General features: G+C 31.8%; 10 protein-coding genes across 10 annotated transcripts; 4 read left to right on the top strand and 6 right to left on the bottom strand. All coding sequences in view use genetic code 12, as the record gives it.

Moving 5' to 3' along the window:
• Positions 1–1,653: 1,653 nt before the first annotated feature.
• On the top strand, positions 1,654–2,826 carry EBP1 (Ebp1p; the record flags this gene model as incomplete). Its single annotated transcript, XM_002548640.1, has 1 exon — positions 1,654–2,826. One exon carries the CDS (start codon positions 1,654–1,656, stop codon positions 2,824–2,826), a length of 1,173 nt encoding a protein of 390 aa, XP_002548686.1.
• Positions 2,827–3,069: 243 nt separating this feature from the next.
• Positions 3,070–4,410, bottom strand: CIC1 (Cic1p; the record flags this gene model as incomplete). The annotated part of the gene is made up of 1 exon (XM_002548639.1): positions 3,070–4,410. One exon carries the CDS (start codon positions 4,408–4,410, stop codon positions 3,070–3,072), a length of 1,341 nt encoding a protein of 446 aa, XP_002548685.1.
• Positions 4,411–4,825: 415 nt separating this feature from the next.
• On the bottom strand, positions 4,826–5,332 carry RCN1 (Rcn1p; the record flags this gene model as incomplete). The annotated part of the gene is made up of 1 exon (XM_002548638.1): positions 4,826–5,332. One exon carries the CDS (start codon positions 5,330–5,332, stop codon positions 4,826–4,828), a length of 507 nt encoding a protein of 168 aa, XP_002548684.1.
• A 1,002-nt stretch (positions 5,333–6,334) lies between these two features.
• On the top strand, positions 6,335–6,817 carry CTRG_02980 (glutathione peroxidase; the record flags this gene model as incomplete). Its single annotated transcript, XM_002548637.1, has 1 exon — positions 6,335–6,817. One exon carries the CDS (start codon positions 6,335–6,337, stop codon positions 6,815–6,817), a length of 483 nt encoding a protein of 160 aa, XP_002548683.1.
• Positions 6,818–7,026: 209 nt separating this feature from the next.
• On the bottom strand, positions 7,027–8,871 carry CDC20 (ubiquitin-protein transferase activating protein; the record flags this gene model as incomplete). Its single annotated transcript, XM_002548636.1, has 1 exon — positions 7,027–8,871. One exon carries the CDS (start codon positions 8,869–8,871, stop codon positions 7,027–7,029), a length of 1,845 nt encoding a protein of 614 aa, XP_002548682.1.
• Positions 8,872–10,694: 1,823 nt separating this feature from the next.
• On the top strand, positions 10,695–11,228 carry ARC18 (Arc18p; the record flags this gene model as incomplete). Its single annotated transcript, XM_002548635.1, has 1 exon — positions 10,695–11,228. One exon carries the CDS (start codon positions 10,695–10,697, stop codon positions 11,226–11,228), a length of 534 nt encoding a protein of 177 aa, XP_002548681.1.
• Positions 11,229–11,247: 19 nt separating this feature from the next.
• CTRG_02977 (uncharacterized protein) lies at positions 11,248–11,940 on the bottom strand (the record flags this gene model as incomplete). Its single annotated transcript, XM_002548634.1, has 1 exon — positions 11,248–11,940. One exon carries the CDS (start codon positions 11,938–11,940, stop codon positions 11,248–11,250), a length of 693 nt encoding a protein of 230 aa, XP_002548680.1.
• Positions 11,941–12,180: 240 nt separating this feature from the next.
• CTRG_02976 (protein-S-isoprenylcysteine carboxyl O-methyltransferase) lies at positions 12,181–12,858 on the top strand (the record flags this gene model as incomplete). Its single annotated transcript, XM_002548633.1, has 1 exon — positions 12,181–12,858. The coding sequence occupies one exon, from the start codon at positions 12,181–12,183 to the stop codon at positions 12,856–12,858; it is 678 nt and encodes a 225-aa protein (XP_002548679.1).
• Positions 12,859–13,005: 147 nt separating this feature from the next.
• Positions 13,006–14,289, bottom strand: FAD2 (Fad2p; the record flags this gene model as incomplete). The annotated part of the gene is made up of 1 exon (XM_002548632.1): positions 13,006–14,289. The coding sequence occupies one exon, from the start codon at positions 14,287–14,289 to the stop codon at positions 13,006–13,008; it is 1,284 nt and encodes a 427-aa protein (XP_002548678.1).
• Positions 14,290–15,913: 1,624 nt separating this feature from the next.
• SEC9 (Sec9p) lies at positions 15,914–17,491 on the bottom strand (the record flags this gene model as incomplete). The annotated part of the gene is made up of 1 exon (XM_002548631.1): positions 15,914–17,491. One exon carries the CDS (start codon positions 17,489–17,491, stop codon positions 15,914–15,916), a length of 1,578 nt encoding a protein of 525 aa, XP_002548677.1.
• Positions 17,492–17,519: the final 28 nt, after the last annotated feature.

Here is a 17,519-nt window from a genome sequence, read left to right as displayed (position 1 = left end):
CTCATACTGGTTTCGGTCGATTGGAAGATAACGAAAATGGCGCGTGAATTGCGACAGCTCGTACGTTCCTAGCAAAAATACGCGGCAATTGCAGCGACAGAGTAAAAAAATTTTTTTCCTAATCTGAGTCATAGATAACTATCAGCTGATAGCATCATCACCAATATACACATACTATATGAATCAATATAGATTCCTCATACTAGATGAGTTCAACAAGATTCTATCAATTGAGATTATTGATTATCACCAATTCAAGAAATGAAGTTGACATTGGGAGAAAACCATGGGAAGATATCGGAACCGAACCTCGGAGTAGATAGGAATCCAATTTGAAATCTATTGTTAAGACTGTGAAAGTTGCAAAAAAAAAAAAAAGTATAAGTGCATAAACAAAGATAGAAAAGCGGAAATATTGTATTTCTATCAACATATATGTATGTCAATCTACCCCTCTTTTCTTCAATATTTAATTGTTGGGTAATACGTATGGGTGACCAATTAGGAGTGGGTGATTTATTGTATCAATGATGTGTTGTTGATCGAAGGTATCCTACTAGTTCCGGGATACCAACAATATTGTACCAGCCACATCCCACAATTGCTCTTAATGTTAGTTCAGTGTCATGAAAGTAACTACCGGTTGTTTAAACCACAAGAGAAAGTGTTCTTTTTATTCTGTCTCCCCCCCACTTGTAGTTTCAATGGATAAGAAGTGAAACATTTTCTTTATTCTTTTTTTTTTTTTTTTTGAAATCGTCAATAGTTTCGACGGACTAATCTGAGATATACAAAAAGTAAAATTTAAATCTCACGTTTTGACATGATTCCAATGTATAGAATCTACAATGCAATGCATCTCCAAATAGCTGAATAAAACCTAGCCACAATAGGATCATCCTGACTCAACCCAAGAGGAGTAATTACCGAAATTTGCTGATGTGAACAAAAATACTTTACACGCCTTCAGACTTCCAAGCAAAATTCATATATACCAATGATCATTATTGTGTATTTTATAATTAGTAATTAAAAAATGACGTATAAACCGTCGTTTCGTTTCATTCATTGCATTGATTTTAATATTTTTCGGAGTTTGACCTAATGGGGATAAGTTCGGTAAATTTTGCTAAAAAAGAAATTTTAAAACCAGAAAAAAAAAAAAAAGAAATTTTCAATCCTTTATTTTTTTCATTTGACGTAAACCGTTATGGAGATATCAGATTTTTAAAAAAAATAATCTATTTATTGTTCTCAGTGTTATGACAAAGAGAACCGAACCCTTGGTTTACAATCAATTCTTCATAGGGAGAGATAATTAGTAAGACAGTTCAATTATCCACTGCTACAGTAGGTAGTATATTCTTCAAACAATGAAAGTCAGCTCATTTACTTCTGAAATGTTTGACCAGGTGTATTAGTAATCAGGGGCAGTTTTGTGCGCTGTGTAGCAGAGAAGATACTTCTTGCGTTTCCAAAAGCTTCTTTGCGTAATGTTCGACATATCTCTTTGATCACATCTCAGAGTATCTATTTCCTCGTGGCGTAGCATTGTAGAACAACGGTATAAATACTGTCTTACATCCCTACTCATTGATATAATTCTCATCTTTCTAATCATCACTAACTTTTTATACACTACAATTTACAATCATGACTGTTGACACTCAAAAATTCGAAATCTCCCCATTGGGAAACACCAAATTGTTCCAACCAATTAAATTAGGTTCCAATGTTTTGTCTCAAAGAATTGCTTATGCTCCAACCACTAGATTCAGAGCTTCTGATGAACATGTTCCATCTGATTTACAACTTGAATATTATTCTGCTAGATCTCAACATCCAGGTACTTTAATCATTACTGAAGCTACTTTTGCTTCTGCTGAAGGTGGTAAGGATGCTCATGTTCCAGGTATTTACTCTAAAGAACAAACTGAAGGTTGGAAAAAAATCAATGATGCTATTCACGCTAACAAAAGTTTAAGTTCTGTTCAATTATGGTATTTGGGTCGTGTTGCCAATGCTGCTGATTTGAAAAAACTGAATTTACCACTTATTGGTCCATCCGCTGTTTACTGGAATGAAGAAAGTGAAAAATTAGCCAAAGAAGCCGGTAATGAATTACGTGCATTAACTGAAGAAGAAATTGAACACATTATTGAAGTTGAATATCCAAATGCTGCTAAAAATGCTCTTGCTGCTGGTTTCGACTATATTGAAATTCATTCTGCTCATGGTTATTTGTTAGATCAATTCTTGAATGTTGCTTCTAACAAAAGAACTGATCAATACGGTGGTAGCATCGAAAACCGTGCTCGTTTATTATTGAAAATCGTTGATAAATTGATTCCAATTGTCGGTGCTGATAGATTAGCTCTTAGATTATCTCCATGGGCTACTTTCCAAGGTGTTGAACCAGAAGGTGAAGAAATCCACAGTTATATTTTGAAAGAATTACAAAAAAGAGCTGATGAAGGTAATCAATTGGCTTATGTTTCTATTGTTGAACCAAGAGTCAGTGGTATTTTTGATGTTACTGAACAACTTGGTACTAATGAATTTGTTTACAAACACTGGAAAGGTACTTTCATTAGAGCTGGTGCTTATGCTCAAGCTTTCAACAGAATTGAAGAAGATATTCAAAACGATAGAACTCTTATTGCATTCTCCAGATTCTTCACTTCTAACCCAGATTTGGTTCAAAAATTAAAGGATGGTACTGCTTTGACTCCATACAACAGAGATGAATTTTATAAATACTACAACTATGGTTACAACTCTTACGAAGAAGACCAAAAAGAAGTCTTGCCAAAGCCATTGGCTTAGTTTTTACATACGATATAGATAATAGATACGAATTTTTTTTAAAATAAAAATAAAAATATTGATGATGATAATAATATTAATAATAACCAGTTTCAAGGCAATATGTTCGTGTACCGTAGACAATGCCTCTCAAGACTCGTCTATGGTACTCTGACACATTAATACCATTTTGTTGTATTATTGTTTTACATAGATACGAGCTTTAATTCAATTGTTTGTATATTAAATTTCTAAATTACAGGTTTATTTTTTACTAACTTTACCTTTGGCTGGTTTAATCTTGTTATTCTTTTTCTTCTTTTCACCCAATTTTTTACCAATGACTTTAGCAACTTCTTCGGCATCACCTAATTCTAACAAACCTTCTTCGAAAGCAGTCAACTTACCTTCAGTTTCCTCTTCTTCTTGCTCTTCTTCCTTAGCAACATCATTTTCACTATATAAACTGTCGGTGTAGAATAATGGTAATGCAGGAGAAGTGGTTGATTTCAAATGAATAGATTTAATTTCATTAATGTCTAAAGTTTTAACAACATCATTTATATTTTCAATTAAATCTTTAGTATCATAGTTAATAAAACCAATTTTGACAGAAATATTAGTACCAATAGGTGGTAAATAACTAGTACTAGATAAAGCTTTATTAACTTGGTTTTTCAAAGTAACTAAACTTAATTCTTTTGGAGATCCCAGTGAAGAAACTTTAATTGGAATTGGAAATTTCTTAGATTGATAAAAAATTTTACCTAAAGCATTTGGCATTATACTTAAAATAGATTCATCAACTAAAAAGAAATCAAATTTGGAATGAAATTCACGTCTTTTTTCAAAATTTTTATATTCATTCTTGACAATTTTCAAAGGAACAAATTCATTAATTTTTAAATCGGTTTCATTTTCTAATTGTTCCAACATTTCATCAGTTTTAATAAATTCATCACGAATAATTAAACAAGTAGAAGTAGATTCAGGATGAATTGATTTACTCAATCTAATACTCTTTGGTTTGAATTGTGGTTTAGAACTGAAAAATTTCTTTGATTCTATAGTTAAATAAAATGATTCTTCATCTTCTTGATCATTATCAAATAATTGCAGTTTTTTATCTTCATCATTTTCTTTTGCTTCTTGTTGTCTTTCATTAAATTTCTTCAATTCAGAAATTGCTTTATTTAACACCTTTTCTGGGATTATACTAGATTCTTGTTCTTTCTTCTCTGGAGTTTGTTTGGCCTTTGGAGATGCTTTAACTTTTGGAGATGCCTTAGTCTTGCTAACTTTTGGGGAAGCAGCTGGTTTAGTGACTTTAGAGCTAGCTGGAGATGCAGCAGCATTTGTTTTTGATCTGGTTCTAGCCATAATGAGTATTGAATTAAGAAAAAAAAAGAATTTGGTGTTGGAAAAGAAATACACTAGGGAAGCTGTTGTTAAGAAAAAGTCAAAAAATTTCAATCTCATCTCTGTATTTCTCATTTTTTTCTGTGAACAAATCAAAGTCGTGTATATTAGCACGATTTTTATATATATATATTTTTCATATTGTCTCGTTAAGTGCTGACGATTTTTATTTTTTTTGCAACACATTAATCATAAACTAAAATGATGTTGGTGATATGCTGGTGGTGATCGAGATCGTCATTAGTATAAATTTATTAGAGATTATTGTGATTGAGATTGATTGATTTAAGAAATGATCTGCCAATTATGTTAAACTATTGTTCTTGTGTGCTCTTGATGAATGATTTAAATTACCTATTGTCTATAAAGTTACCTGAAGAGTTAATACAATTGAATTATCAACAACTAGCACTATTTATATATAAATCACACACTCCTATTCATATCCCAACATGCGTTATAGTGATATAGTTTTCCTTTTGTGTTGCACTACCTACCATGGCATAACATGGCGTGTACATCTTATTAATACTGTAGGAAATTAAACACTGATTCAATTGTCAAAACTAACAAAAGCACCTAATTTAATCTGATTTTACTCTTACAGAGGATCAAGAACAATGGTTGGTACTTGTATTTTTATTTCATTCTGTTGGTTATCTTCTTCAGCTTCCTCGTGTTCGTCATCACTCAACTTACCCAATTTTTCCCATAAATAATCATGAATATTTTGTTCATTAGGACCTTCTTCAACTTTATCCCAATTATCCCATTCAGCATGAGGAGATCCCGGGGGAGATATTAAAAATCTTTTCATTTCTAAATCCTTGGGAATTTCTAAAAATTGTGGTCCTATCTTATTATCTTTTAGACTATAAGTTATGTTAAAATCATTAAAATCTGGTGAATTTTCAATAATTTGTTTAATTTCACTAGCAGTAGTTGATGAATCGCATCGAATTAAAAATCTTTTAAAATTATTAAGTACTGTTAATTCCATTACATGTTGTTGATGCAGAGTAAGATATTTAACTAATGGTTGAGGATCATCATATAACAGATTTGGAATATTTGTAACTATTAGTGTATTTGTTGGGTTTCTCTTCATGATTTGGAATATATAGAAAGAATGATATCGTTTGGTTAGAATTCAAGGAACACGAAGAAAGAAGAAAGAAGAAAAATAAAAAAAAAATAATTATGATTTTCAACTTTAGCGCCACGAAACTTCTGTCCCTCAGAGTCGTGTGTGAGTTAATAAATCGATGAAATGATATTGAAGACGGCAGGTTTGCCAGTACGAACGTATCAAAATAATTAGATCATATATTTGCATTGAGGGCTTCCGGGTGTGATAAAACACCAGTACGGTAGGTATATCGTTGCTTACTTCTTGTATATACTGCAGGACACTAACAATATCTAGCATAGCCACAATTAAAACTAGCCAAATATTTTCTTCTTTTGAGATCCAGAAAGGTCAGTAAATACGTTATCATGTAAACCAGCAAATATGTACACGTCACAATGTCCAAGAATTTAACGACACTATCTTGGTTATGGTATGTGTTGCCATAATTGTTAATGGAGAATGAACCGTTTTTTTTTTATATCTGAAATCACAAATCAAACCCACAATGTACGGCATAATTGTAATTTCGGGTTTTTTTAATTTTGTAACTTTGTTATAAACTCGCGCACATGAACAAAAGAAAATAGGCATTAACTCCGACGATGGGCTAGACCCATGTGAACAATTAGTAACAAATACTTCAAGTATTCCTTTTCATTACTTGTCTGATATTGACTCAATTGTGTAATCTGTATTGAAAAAGGGACCAGAAATGTACGAAGATAAAGCTGATTCATTACTAATCTTACTCTACCCTTTGTCTGTACGATATCACCTCGGTTTTCCTCGAATGTGTAAACAATAAGAAAAAAAAAAAAAAAAATTCATCTTTCACTCTCTGTTATCCCTCCGCGATTAATCTCAGAATATAAATAAGCCCATTATTTCTCCTTCTCATAATTTGCCATTTTTCTCGTTTCCTTTCTTTTTCTTCAGTCTATATCACCCCCTACTTATTCAATTGCTCCTCATATTATAATGTCAGAATTTTATAAATTAGCACCAAAAGATTCCAAAGGTGAACCATATCCATTTGAACAATTAAAAGGTAAAGTTGTTTTAATTGTTAATGTTGCAAGTAAATGTGGTTTCACTCCACAATATAAAGGTTTAGAAGAATTGAATCAAAAATATAAAGATAAAGATGTTCAAATTTTAGGTTTCCCATGTAATCAATTTGGACATCAAGAACCAGGTACAAATGAAGAAATTGCTAGTTTTTGTTCATTAAATTATGGTGTTAGTTTCCCAGTTTTAGATAAAATCAATGTTAATGGTGATGATACTGATCCTGTTTATAAATATTTGAAATCTCAAAAAAGTGGAATGTTGGGATTGACTAGAATTAAATGGAATTTTGAAAAATTCTTGATTGATAAAAATGGTAAAGTTGTTGAAAGATATAGTTCTTTGACTAGCCCAGAAGCTATTGGTCACAAGATTGATGAATTATTGAAATAATTGATAGTTCATTTGGTTAGTTTTAATTAATATATGTTTTATTTTTGTTATGAATTGGTCTTTTTTATCTACGATATTTGTTTTATTCAAGGAGAGAATATATTATTAATGGTCTTGTTCAAGACATGAAACTATATAATGAAGATTAAACAAAGAAAAGGGGGTTTCGTAATCATGAGAGTGTTTTTTTCTTTTTAAGATATGTATATCTAACGAAGATTCATCATCTTTTTGATTCTTTTAGCGTCTTGACTTTCGTCACTATCACCCAACTTCTCATCATAATCTCTCTTGTTGTTCTTATACAAATCAAATAAGGACCAGAACTTTAAATTTTCATCACCAGCAACGGTGGCTAATGTGAGATTATCCGGAGATAAGCATCCATTCAAGATTCTGGAATCATGAGCATTGGTTATTTCGCCAGTTTTCTGTAAGGTTGGATAATTAAACAATGAAATACTATTAGTTGGGAAACCATGGGTGGCAACAATTTCCATACCAGTACCATTTGCATAACCCCAGTTTAAAGAAGAAATTTGTGAACCTGTTTCTATGGTGTTTACTCTTGCACCGGTGGTGGTGTTCCAGAAATTAATTGTTTTATCGGTTGAACCTCCGCCAGTTGCCAATAATGAAGATTGGTATGGACACCATGATAAGGCTTTAACAGCGGCTTTGTGGCTTGATTTACTATAAAGTGGAGCATTAGACGTAGATCTAGCGTCCCATATGCATACAAGATTGTCATTACCACCAGTTGCCAATTGAGAACCATCGGATCTGTATTCAATACCACAAACTTCGGCAGTATGAGCATCTTGTAGTTGACTAACCAAATGGTTAGCTATTCTCACATCTGAATGGTAGATATGTCCGAGTCTGGATCCACTGGTTAACACATGTTGGTTCCAGTCCTGCAGCGCAATTCTTGTCAAGTGATTATTACAATTCAACGTTCTTAATTTGGTGTTTGTTTCAATATCCCAAATTTCAATCATCCCATCTTCTTTACCAATAGAGATATAAGAACCGTCTTGTGACCATTTTAAAGATGTAACTAATGTCTTTTCCGGTAGTTCACAAAGAAGTCCTACTGACCCTGTAGATGCGTTCCATACATAAACAGCATCTTCTAAACCAATAGCCAATAAATTGGACAGAGACCATGCCAACAAATTTAAATAGAAATCATCCACCAAACCTGGAGCATCAAGTACTCTTTCAGGTGCATTTGGAATCTTATTTGCTCTAGCTGATGCAGCAGAGGGGGTTAATGAAGATTTGGATAATAGTTTGGATTTAGAAATGGATGATTGACTTGATAACAGTCTAACCAAGCTAACTGGTTTCTTTCTTTCTGGAGGCAATGGTTGATACAACAATATTCTTGAATTGACTTCTAGTCCACAAGCTTCCGCCACATGATGTTGATAAATTTTAGAAGTTTGTGCTTTAATGTGAGTTTGTGGAGAAGCATTAGGCAATGGAAGATTAGTAGATGTTTCTAACTTCCCAGTGATCGAATTGTATCTTGAAGGAATGAATCTGTCGGATGAAGTAGTGGCTGATTGATGTTGCAAGTCTGATGATGAAGTTGAACCACCTTGACTTATAAGTGAATTTGTTCTACGTAATTTAAATGGATTTGATTGAGAACTCGATGATGACGATGTTGCAGATGAAGGTAATGCAAGTGAGGTTTTTGATCTGATGTTTAAAGAAGGTCTTAATGTCGGAGGCAATGTAGGTCTTTGGAATTTTGATTCTGGTTTACTTGTGTTTGTTGAAGCAGCGACGAATTTCTTATTGGAAGGTTTTAAAGGAGTATCGTTTGGAAGATGTATAGTTCTGTTGGATACATTTGGACTCATTGATTGAAGATATTGTCTTTTAGAAGGAGATATATTATTGGCGATGGATGACAGCATTCCTGATGTGTTTGATACTGGTCTTGAAGGACTCTTTTTCTTTGGGATATCTGAAGTATCACTTCGAACAAAGAGATTGTTCTTAAATAGCGTTGGCTTGCTGTTTGGTGATACTAATGACATGGTTTCTACCAATAACAATGAATGTTAACAAAAAAGACAAGATAATAAAGAATAAATATAAACCTAATCAAATCGTCAAGGGGATGAATGGATGAGTAGAATGTAGAGTTGTATAGTTGGCGGGAAAAATAAAAAAACTCTCTTTTTTTTGGGGGTGGATTGTCTATTCTTTTTTTTCTTTGTCTTGAATATTAATTTTGATCTGCTTCGTTAAACAAGGGATGGATATTCACTCTGGAATGAATTTAGTAGTACGAAGAACAAAAGTAGAACGATAAGCTCTGATGAAAGATGGGATTGTCTGATTGATAGGACTGCAAAAGTAAAGAAGAAAAATATGTTAATAAAAGAAAACGAGTTGTCAAAAATATTTTTCTGTTCTTTATTACTTTGATGAAAATTGATGGTTTTTTTATTATTATTATGGATATAAATCAATTGAATGAAATCTACTGACACTCTAAAATATATAAAAAAAAATTAAAAATTAAAACTGAAACTGAAACGAAATTAAAACAAACAAATGAAAAGAAATGAAATGCAAAGAAATGTGGTGAAAGTACACTACAGCCAATTCCAATGCAATGTTAATTCTAACAACATTCTCCTTATTAAACCCTATTCACAACTACACTAATTGTACTGTACTCTACTGTATCATCATCCCATCGTCATCAATGGCACACTAAATCAATTTAAATTAAATAAATAAAAAAAAATGTTTGTGTGGACATTACAATCCTGTTTGTTTACATTTATTCCGAATCGGGAAAATTGACTGCATTTATTCTTTTTTGTCTTTTTTTTTTCTTTTTCTCTTCTTGTCTTCCTTTTTTTTTTGCAACTTTTTTTTTTTTTTGCTGTCTCTGGCTAATTCTGAGCCACAAATGATTTTAATATACTTGCGTATTTATAGTTGCAACTGATCCAATCAGTAATACAAACTAGGCAACATTTGTTTCAAACAAGTTTATCGCTCTTGTTATGTCAAACTAGCCTTTCAAGGACAATATACCTGTAAGTGTGTATTATTTATTGCTAATAGATATTACTCTTTCAAATTTCATCACGATTTCGCAAGAATTCAAACTGAAAAAATAATAATAATTAATAAACAAACAAGAGGTTAATGCCATATTCAAACATGAAATTACTTTCTAAACAAGACAACTAAAATTGTATTTAAAGTAAAGACACACCCAAGTACCGAAATATCATTAATATTCACTTGATTTTATAGTATTGCATTTGCAATCAACTTGTGGCTAACAGATAATACTTTTATTCATGATTTGAAATCCTGGGGTAGACTTGAAAAATTAATTGAACCATAACAGTAGTATATTTTTACAACTCCAAAAAACGGTCGGAATTGATTCATCACATACGAAAAGACGAAAACTTCTTTTCATTTGTAGAAATAACTTACTGTTTGGTCGTTGCTATGAACTGCTGCATTTACTTTACAAAACGTGACCACTCTTGTCAACTCGAATGATTTATGATTCTATTAAAAGATGTATATTTTACACTTTTACTTGTGAATACTTTCAAATGACTTTTCAATGAAATGACTGAAATAATACTTGCATTTATCAATCCTATGATTGTAACTTGACATACTTCAAGTTCGTGCGAACTTGATCAAAAAATAAAACAAGTCAACCAAACTTTTTTCTTTTTTCGCTTTTCAATCAACGAACCGAGAATTACTTGGGCAAAAAAAAAAAGGAGACGCAATCTCAAACCCGTTAATACCATTTCCAACATATTAAACCAAATCGACGACCTAAATACAAATTGAAAATATATATATATAAAAGATGCCAGCATATCATTCTACATTTTTAGCAGAAGAACAATCTCAAGATAATAGAACAATTGGAAATTTATCCTTGTTACCATTTCATACTAAATTTAGAGGTCCAGTTTATCCACCTCAACAAGAATATGATATAATTGAAGAAACATTAGATTTATTTAGAGCTAATTCATTTTTCAAAAATTTTGAAATTAAAGGAAATGCTGATCGTTTATTAATTTATGGTATATTATTTGTTAGTGATTGTTTATCCAAATTATCTAAAACTACCAATTCAAGAGATGCTGTTAGAATTTTAACTAATTTAAGTCTTGATAATTTTAGTTTACCAGGTGATATTGGATTTCCTTTGAATTCATTATATTTACCACCAAGAGATAGAGTTGAGGCTGATTTGTTGAGAAGTTATTTACAACAATTTAGACAAGAATTGAGTGATAGATTGATCAAACGAATTTATCAAGATGATGAAAACCAACCAAGCAAATATTGGTTAGCTTTTACAAAAAGAAGATTTATGAACAAGAGTTTGTAAGGAAAAACAAATTGTATGTCTATTTTATAAAAGGAATTAATGTATATGTCATTTGCTGATACTTTAGGTAGTCGTCTTGATAAAATTCTATTAGGAGTTTCTCTTCATGTTCGATTCGTATTGTGAAGAATTGATATAAAATGTACACATCAACCATTAGGTTTAAGTAGTTAGACAACCATAATTGAATTCCAATACTAAACAAGAAGAACCCAAGGTAACTTGGATGTCTAACATATTTATAGACTCCAGTGGTGACTAGTTTATGATGTGCTTGTTTTGTTTTGGCAAGATAATGACTAAATGATAAGCCACATTTCTTCATTGCTAAATGACGAATTAACAACCCTGTTGTAATTAATATCAATCCGGGGAAACCTAAATAATTCACTGGTGAAAATGGTATAAACTTTAAAATAAATCTCACTGATAAGTATTCCCAAATTGTCAAAAGTTGCATAAACCAAAACTCTTTATTTCCTCTATTACCATAAATTAAAAATGATTTTGAAGTAACCGTGTTGGTTTGATATAAATATGAATTGGTGAATTCTAGAATGAAATAAATCTGGAGAACAATTCCATAAACTATCAATGGGAAATATTTATCACTGATGTAAAATAAACTTGTAATACTAATAGTGATACATGATCCTAATATAAAACAAACCCCGAATATCTCAAGTAAGTTATTATTCTTGGGATCATACATGTCTAAGTTAGCTTGGAATCAGCTGTTGATATATTAGAACATACAAAATGGAATCAATAAACCAAAAAAAAAAAAGAACGAGCCACCAACGACCGATACAGGTCCAGATTCTGCCACCATTATTTTTTTTTTCCAGACTTTCTTCTTCGTTTTATAAATACGAATTAAATTCTTTTTTGAAAATTTTTCATTTATATACCCCCACACACACAGGGTTCCTTATTTATCATTAATTCAATCATGAATATACTATCACGAGGTAATCTTGCAAGATATAAACCATATAAAGTCAACTTATTAAAAATCTTACTAAAATCATTTCTTCTTGGAGTAATTTTCACTACCAATATCATAATATTATTATTTATCACTACAAATCAACCAAAAATCAATTTATATTTAATATTTCTTGTAATATTTTATAGTTTGGAATTTATAAATACTGTAATTTTCAATAATTCAGAAGTTGATGATGATTCATTTATATTAGAAGATAAAGAAATGCATTTATTTACCATAATATCATTATTAGAACATTATTTCTTTAATTGGAAATATCTTTATGGTAGTATTGGATTAAGTTTAGTTATATTTGGTCAAATTATAAGAAGTTTAAGTATGTATACTGCTAGTGAATCATTTAATCATTATATTCAAAGAAATGCAAATGAAAAACATAAATTAATAACTCATGGAATTTATCTGATATTTAGACATCCTTCATATTTTGGATTTTTCATTTGGTTCATTGGTTTACAATTGTTTCTTAATAATGTTATTAGTTTGACTATTGGTGGAATTGTATTATGGAGATTTTTTAAAGAAAGAATAATATTTGAAGAAAAATTTTTGGTAGATTTCTTTGGTGATGATTATATCCAATATAGAAAAAGAACTAAAACATGGATGATGATATGATAAACAGGGTCAATATTAGAATGGATTTGAATAGATAAAAAGTCAATCATATATAAATAATTCTATACATATTATTACATATATATAATCTTTTCATTGTATAAATAATAAGTCTATTTCTCTAAAAAAAAATTAATAATAAATCAATTAATGGGTTTTCTTTTTTGGATCAACACCGAAACCATTGATATTTCTGTACATCATGACACCATTGTCACCATCAACAAATTGACACCATCTAGCAGATTTCCATAAAGAAACCCACATATTTTCATCAGAATGTTGGTAGTGTTCACCCATGACTTTCTTGATACATTCACTAGCTTCTCTAGCATTGTAGAATGGAATTCTTGAAACATAATGATGTAAAACGTGAGTTTCAATGATATCATGGAAAATGTGTTTACCAACAAATCCAAATTCTCTATCAATAGTAGCAGCAGCACCACGAGCAAAAGTCCATTGACTAGCTTCGTAATGTGGCATTTGTGGATCAGAATGTTGTAAATAAGTGATGAAAACTAACCAGTGGTTAACCAAAAGGTATGGAAGAAAGTAGTTAACCATAAAGTTAAACAAACCAAAGTTTTGGTACCAGGTGTACAAGACAGTGAATTGAATAAGAATACCCAAATCAGACAACAAGATGAACCAGTAATCTCTCTTTTCAAAGATTGGAGAGTTTGGGTTGAAATGATTAACGGAGAACAAACCTTGACCTGGGTATTTTTGACCACTGACATTGCTAACCAAGTAAGAAATCCAACCAAAAGTTTGTTGGAAAATCAAAGTTCCCAAGGAATATAATGGAGCATCTCCCAACAAGTCATCTAAATCTTCGGCACCTCTGTTGGCCAAAAATTGTTCTTTAGTCTTTGGAACAAAAACCATATCTCTGGTAAGATGACCAGTAGCCTTGTGATGCTTACCGTGAGAATATTTCCAAGAAAAGTATGGAACCAACAAGTAGGAGTGCAAGATCCAGCCAACCAAATCGTTAACCCATCCGTAATCACTAAAAGCTTGATGACCACATTCATGAGCCAAGACCCAGATACCAGTACCAAACAAACCTTGACACCAGATATAACCTGCCCAGGCAGCAAATCTCAAATATTGGTTTGGTAAAAATTGGATATAGTTGTTAGCGATAAATCCTAAAACAACCATACAGAAAATGTCTCTGAAAACATAGTATAAGGATTCCAACAATCTACGTTCATAACAGTGAGAAGGAATAGCTGACAAGATGTCTTTAATAGTGTAATCAGGAACTTTGAAAGTGTTACCATAAGTATCAATTGCAGTTAAATTAGTTTGATAGGTAGATGGATTAGATTGGAAGGTTGCAACATTGCCCTTTTTGTTAATGGTTTTTTCACCATTGGCATTAGATGAAGTTGAAAATGAAGATGTAGTAGCAGATGACATATTAAATCAACGGTAAATAACTACCAAATGAATATCTTTCAATAAAGAAAAAGAGTAGAAATAAAACTACAAAAAAAAAAAATCCAACAAAAAAAGAAAGCTGTTGATATTAAATATTACAAAGAGAAAAAAAAAAAATCTGCTGCTAGACGTGGACTTGTTAAGTGGGAAAAAAAAAAAAAAAAAAAAAAAAAGAAAAAAAATGATGTGATGTGAATAATCCCTAAAACTAGAAATAAATAAAAGAAAGAAAGAAAAATAAAAAGATTCAATTAAAGACGACAAAAGTATTTGATCTTTATGTTATTCAGGTAATAAATATCCAATAATAATAATAAAAATAATATGATCAAACAATCATTACACTTCTCACCCTTGAGCAGTATTCTAACTACTTTTTGTACCACGATCCAATGCGACTAATTTTTTTTTTGTTGAGCAAGCGTTGGGACGAAGAAGAAGAAGAAGAAGAAGACGAAAGATTAGAATTTTTTTTTTTTTTTTTTTTTTCAGCCAAAACCCAATCAGCGAAAAAGAAATTCAAATTGTCGTAGTTGTAGCTCTCCACCGGCGTAGATTTTTCATCCATTCTTTCGATGAGCTGTGATTGGTCTTTGTTCTCTTAAAGATTAATATCCCTTGCATTACAGAAAATGGTGTAACGTGATATTGATCCTTTTTTTTTGCTACATCTCAACCAAGGGAACACACATCATATAGAGTAAAATAAATAGAGCATGCCAAAATAAGTAGAACAGCGTGCAACCCATCTATTGTCATGATTGGTTGAGAATAGACAAGGTGTACGAGTTTATGACGTTTTTTCTTTTTCTCTCTCCTTGTGGAACAACAGCTACAAATCCCGTTGGTTAGTAATTTCTTAGACAATTGTATTTTTTTGCCTTGAAAAAGAAATATCCTGAATGTAATATACCACCTAGAGATTAAAACAATTAAAACAATATTTAAGAACACCAACAGTTGATGTCACAAAGATAAGTACAGGAACAATTTTTTTGGTTTTTTTGGTTTTTATTTGGGGGGCCTGCATAATCAACTCATTGTCACCATGGGGTTTGAGAGATGGAGTTTTAACCTTCTAACCACCACTCTCTTCCTCCCCTTAATCAATCCCGTGTAATCAAGGACAAGTAGCCTCATGTTTGATATAAAGCCACATTTTCAGCTCATCCCAATTGTCGATACTCAAATCCCGTACAATCATTGTATTAAGTAGCGAATATTTTTCTCTGTTTATGAATTATAATCAATCTTGCATCTACAATTATCTTTCCCTTTCGATACACACACATAAAATCAAAAAAAAAAAAATTGACAAATAATATTGACCACACTCGCCAAAGTATTTCCATTATAATAGCACATGATAATTCTTGGCTCATTTTTCTCCTATTTTATATAGATTTTCGTTTTGCTGTCACTAGCAAAATATTTGCACGTGATCATGCAAAAAAAGAGTTAAAGTGCCTTTCCACCGAACTTGCTCAGCAAACGTTTGTTAGTGATTGCAAAAAAAAAAAAAAGCAATGATGCTACATACACAAATAATTAATTATAGCAAGAAGCAAATATAAAAGATAAATTATAATTATGTAAGCTAAATCTAACGAATATTATTCAATCTAGTAGTGTTCATATGAACATTGATATCCAACTTATCAGCATTCTCCTCAATTCTTTTCAATCTTTCATTTTGACTTTCAACTTCAGTACTCATAGTGTTAGCAATGCCATGTAATTTTTTAGCATAACTTCCAATTTGATCCAAGTTCAGGGCAATCTCCTTTTCAATTTCATCATCTTCACTATCATTTTCAAATTGGTAACGTTGTGCAGCAGACAAATATTTCTCATCTTGATATTTATTATAGACATCACTACCAGTGGCATTATTAGTCAAACCTTGTTTAATTCTTTGTTCACTTTGGAACATTTCTTGACGGTTGGATTCACGCAAGTACTTCTCTTGTGCCTTTTGGTTCTTGATTCTTTCTTCCTGTTGACGCAATCTGGATTTCTTATTAAATGGATTAGTAGATGGCATGAAAATAGAACGGTTCAATCTTCTTAATTCTTTCACTTTTTCATCTGCAATCTGTGTTTGGGTTTCAGCCAACAACAAGTTCTGTTCAGCACCATATAATCGTTCCGATTGAGATCCCAACATACCTAATGTATTTGTACCCGATGCATCAGCTTCTTGAGCCATTCTAAGAGTGTTTCTTGTACTCTGGACGGATTCTTGTTTAACAAATCTAATGTCTTGTTTAATTGCCTCAACTTCTTCATCTTCAGAGTTGACTTGTTCTTCTTCTGGTAACTCACTAAGATCCAAATTTAAATCATCAACTTCACCACATTCAGTGATTTCTTCATTCAAATCCAAGTTTAAGTCATTCACAGGTTGTCGATTTCTCACAACTGGTTTCTTGTTGTCAAACATTTGATGTGATGGAATTGCATTAAGATCAAGGGCAGAATCTGTATCACCCATGTATGCTTGTGTTTGTCTAGTAGTAGTACGACTTACATTATTTGATTGTCTAGTAGATATACGGCTAACACCGTAACCACCTTGACCACCTGTTGGTTCTGGTGATTCGGAACTTTTACCAGCTCCATATGGATTGCTTGATGTGTTAGATGAACTAGCATACGGTGAAGCAGATGGTCTTGAATTAGCACTGGTGCCATTTCCAGTTGATGTAGATGATGTTGAACGCGAGTAGGGACTTGGAGCTGCCTGACTTGATGCATATGGACTTTGTCTTGATGTATTGGCACCATATGGATTAGATGATCTAGAGGTGGAGGATTCATAAGGATTAGTCGAAGCACTACTACCACCTACCTTATTACTTGATCTTCCTCCATATGGATTAGTACCATCGTGTCCTGCTCCTACTGATGAGCCATTATTTCCATAAGGTGAACCATTACTTTCCCCTCCATTATTATTGGCATAAGGATTTTGTCCTCCAGTATTGTTGATATTTGCATAAGGATTGGTTGGAGCCATTTGTGGTCTCATTTGTGCTCTTTCTTGAGCATAATTCTTGAATGCTCCGAATTTCTCTTGTCTTTGTTTGTTGGATTTTGTTGAAATACCAACTTGGTTCAACTCTTGTCGAATCTCCTCCTCGGTAGGCTCCTTCTTTTTAAACATCTTTTTGATACCCATTTTTGATTATTGATTAATTAGAAATAAA

This window comes from Candida tropicalis, assembly GCF_000006335.3.
Source record: "Candida tropicalis MYA-3404 genomic scaffold supercont3.3, whole genome shotgun sequence".
Lineage (NCBI taxonomy): Eukaryota > Fungi > Ascomycota > Pichiomycetes > Serinales > Debaryomycetaceae > Candida > Candida tropicalis.
The sequence above is the reverse complement of the archived record's forward strand: the minus strand, read 5'-3'. Positions and strand labels throughout refer to the sequence as shown.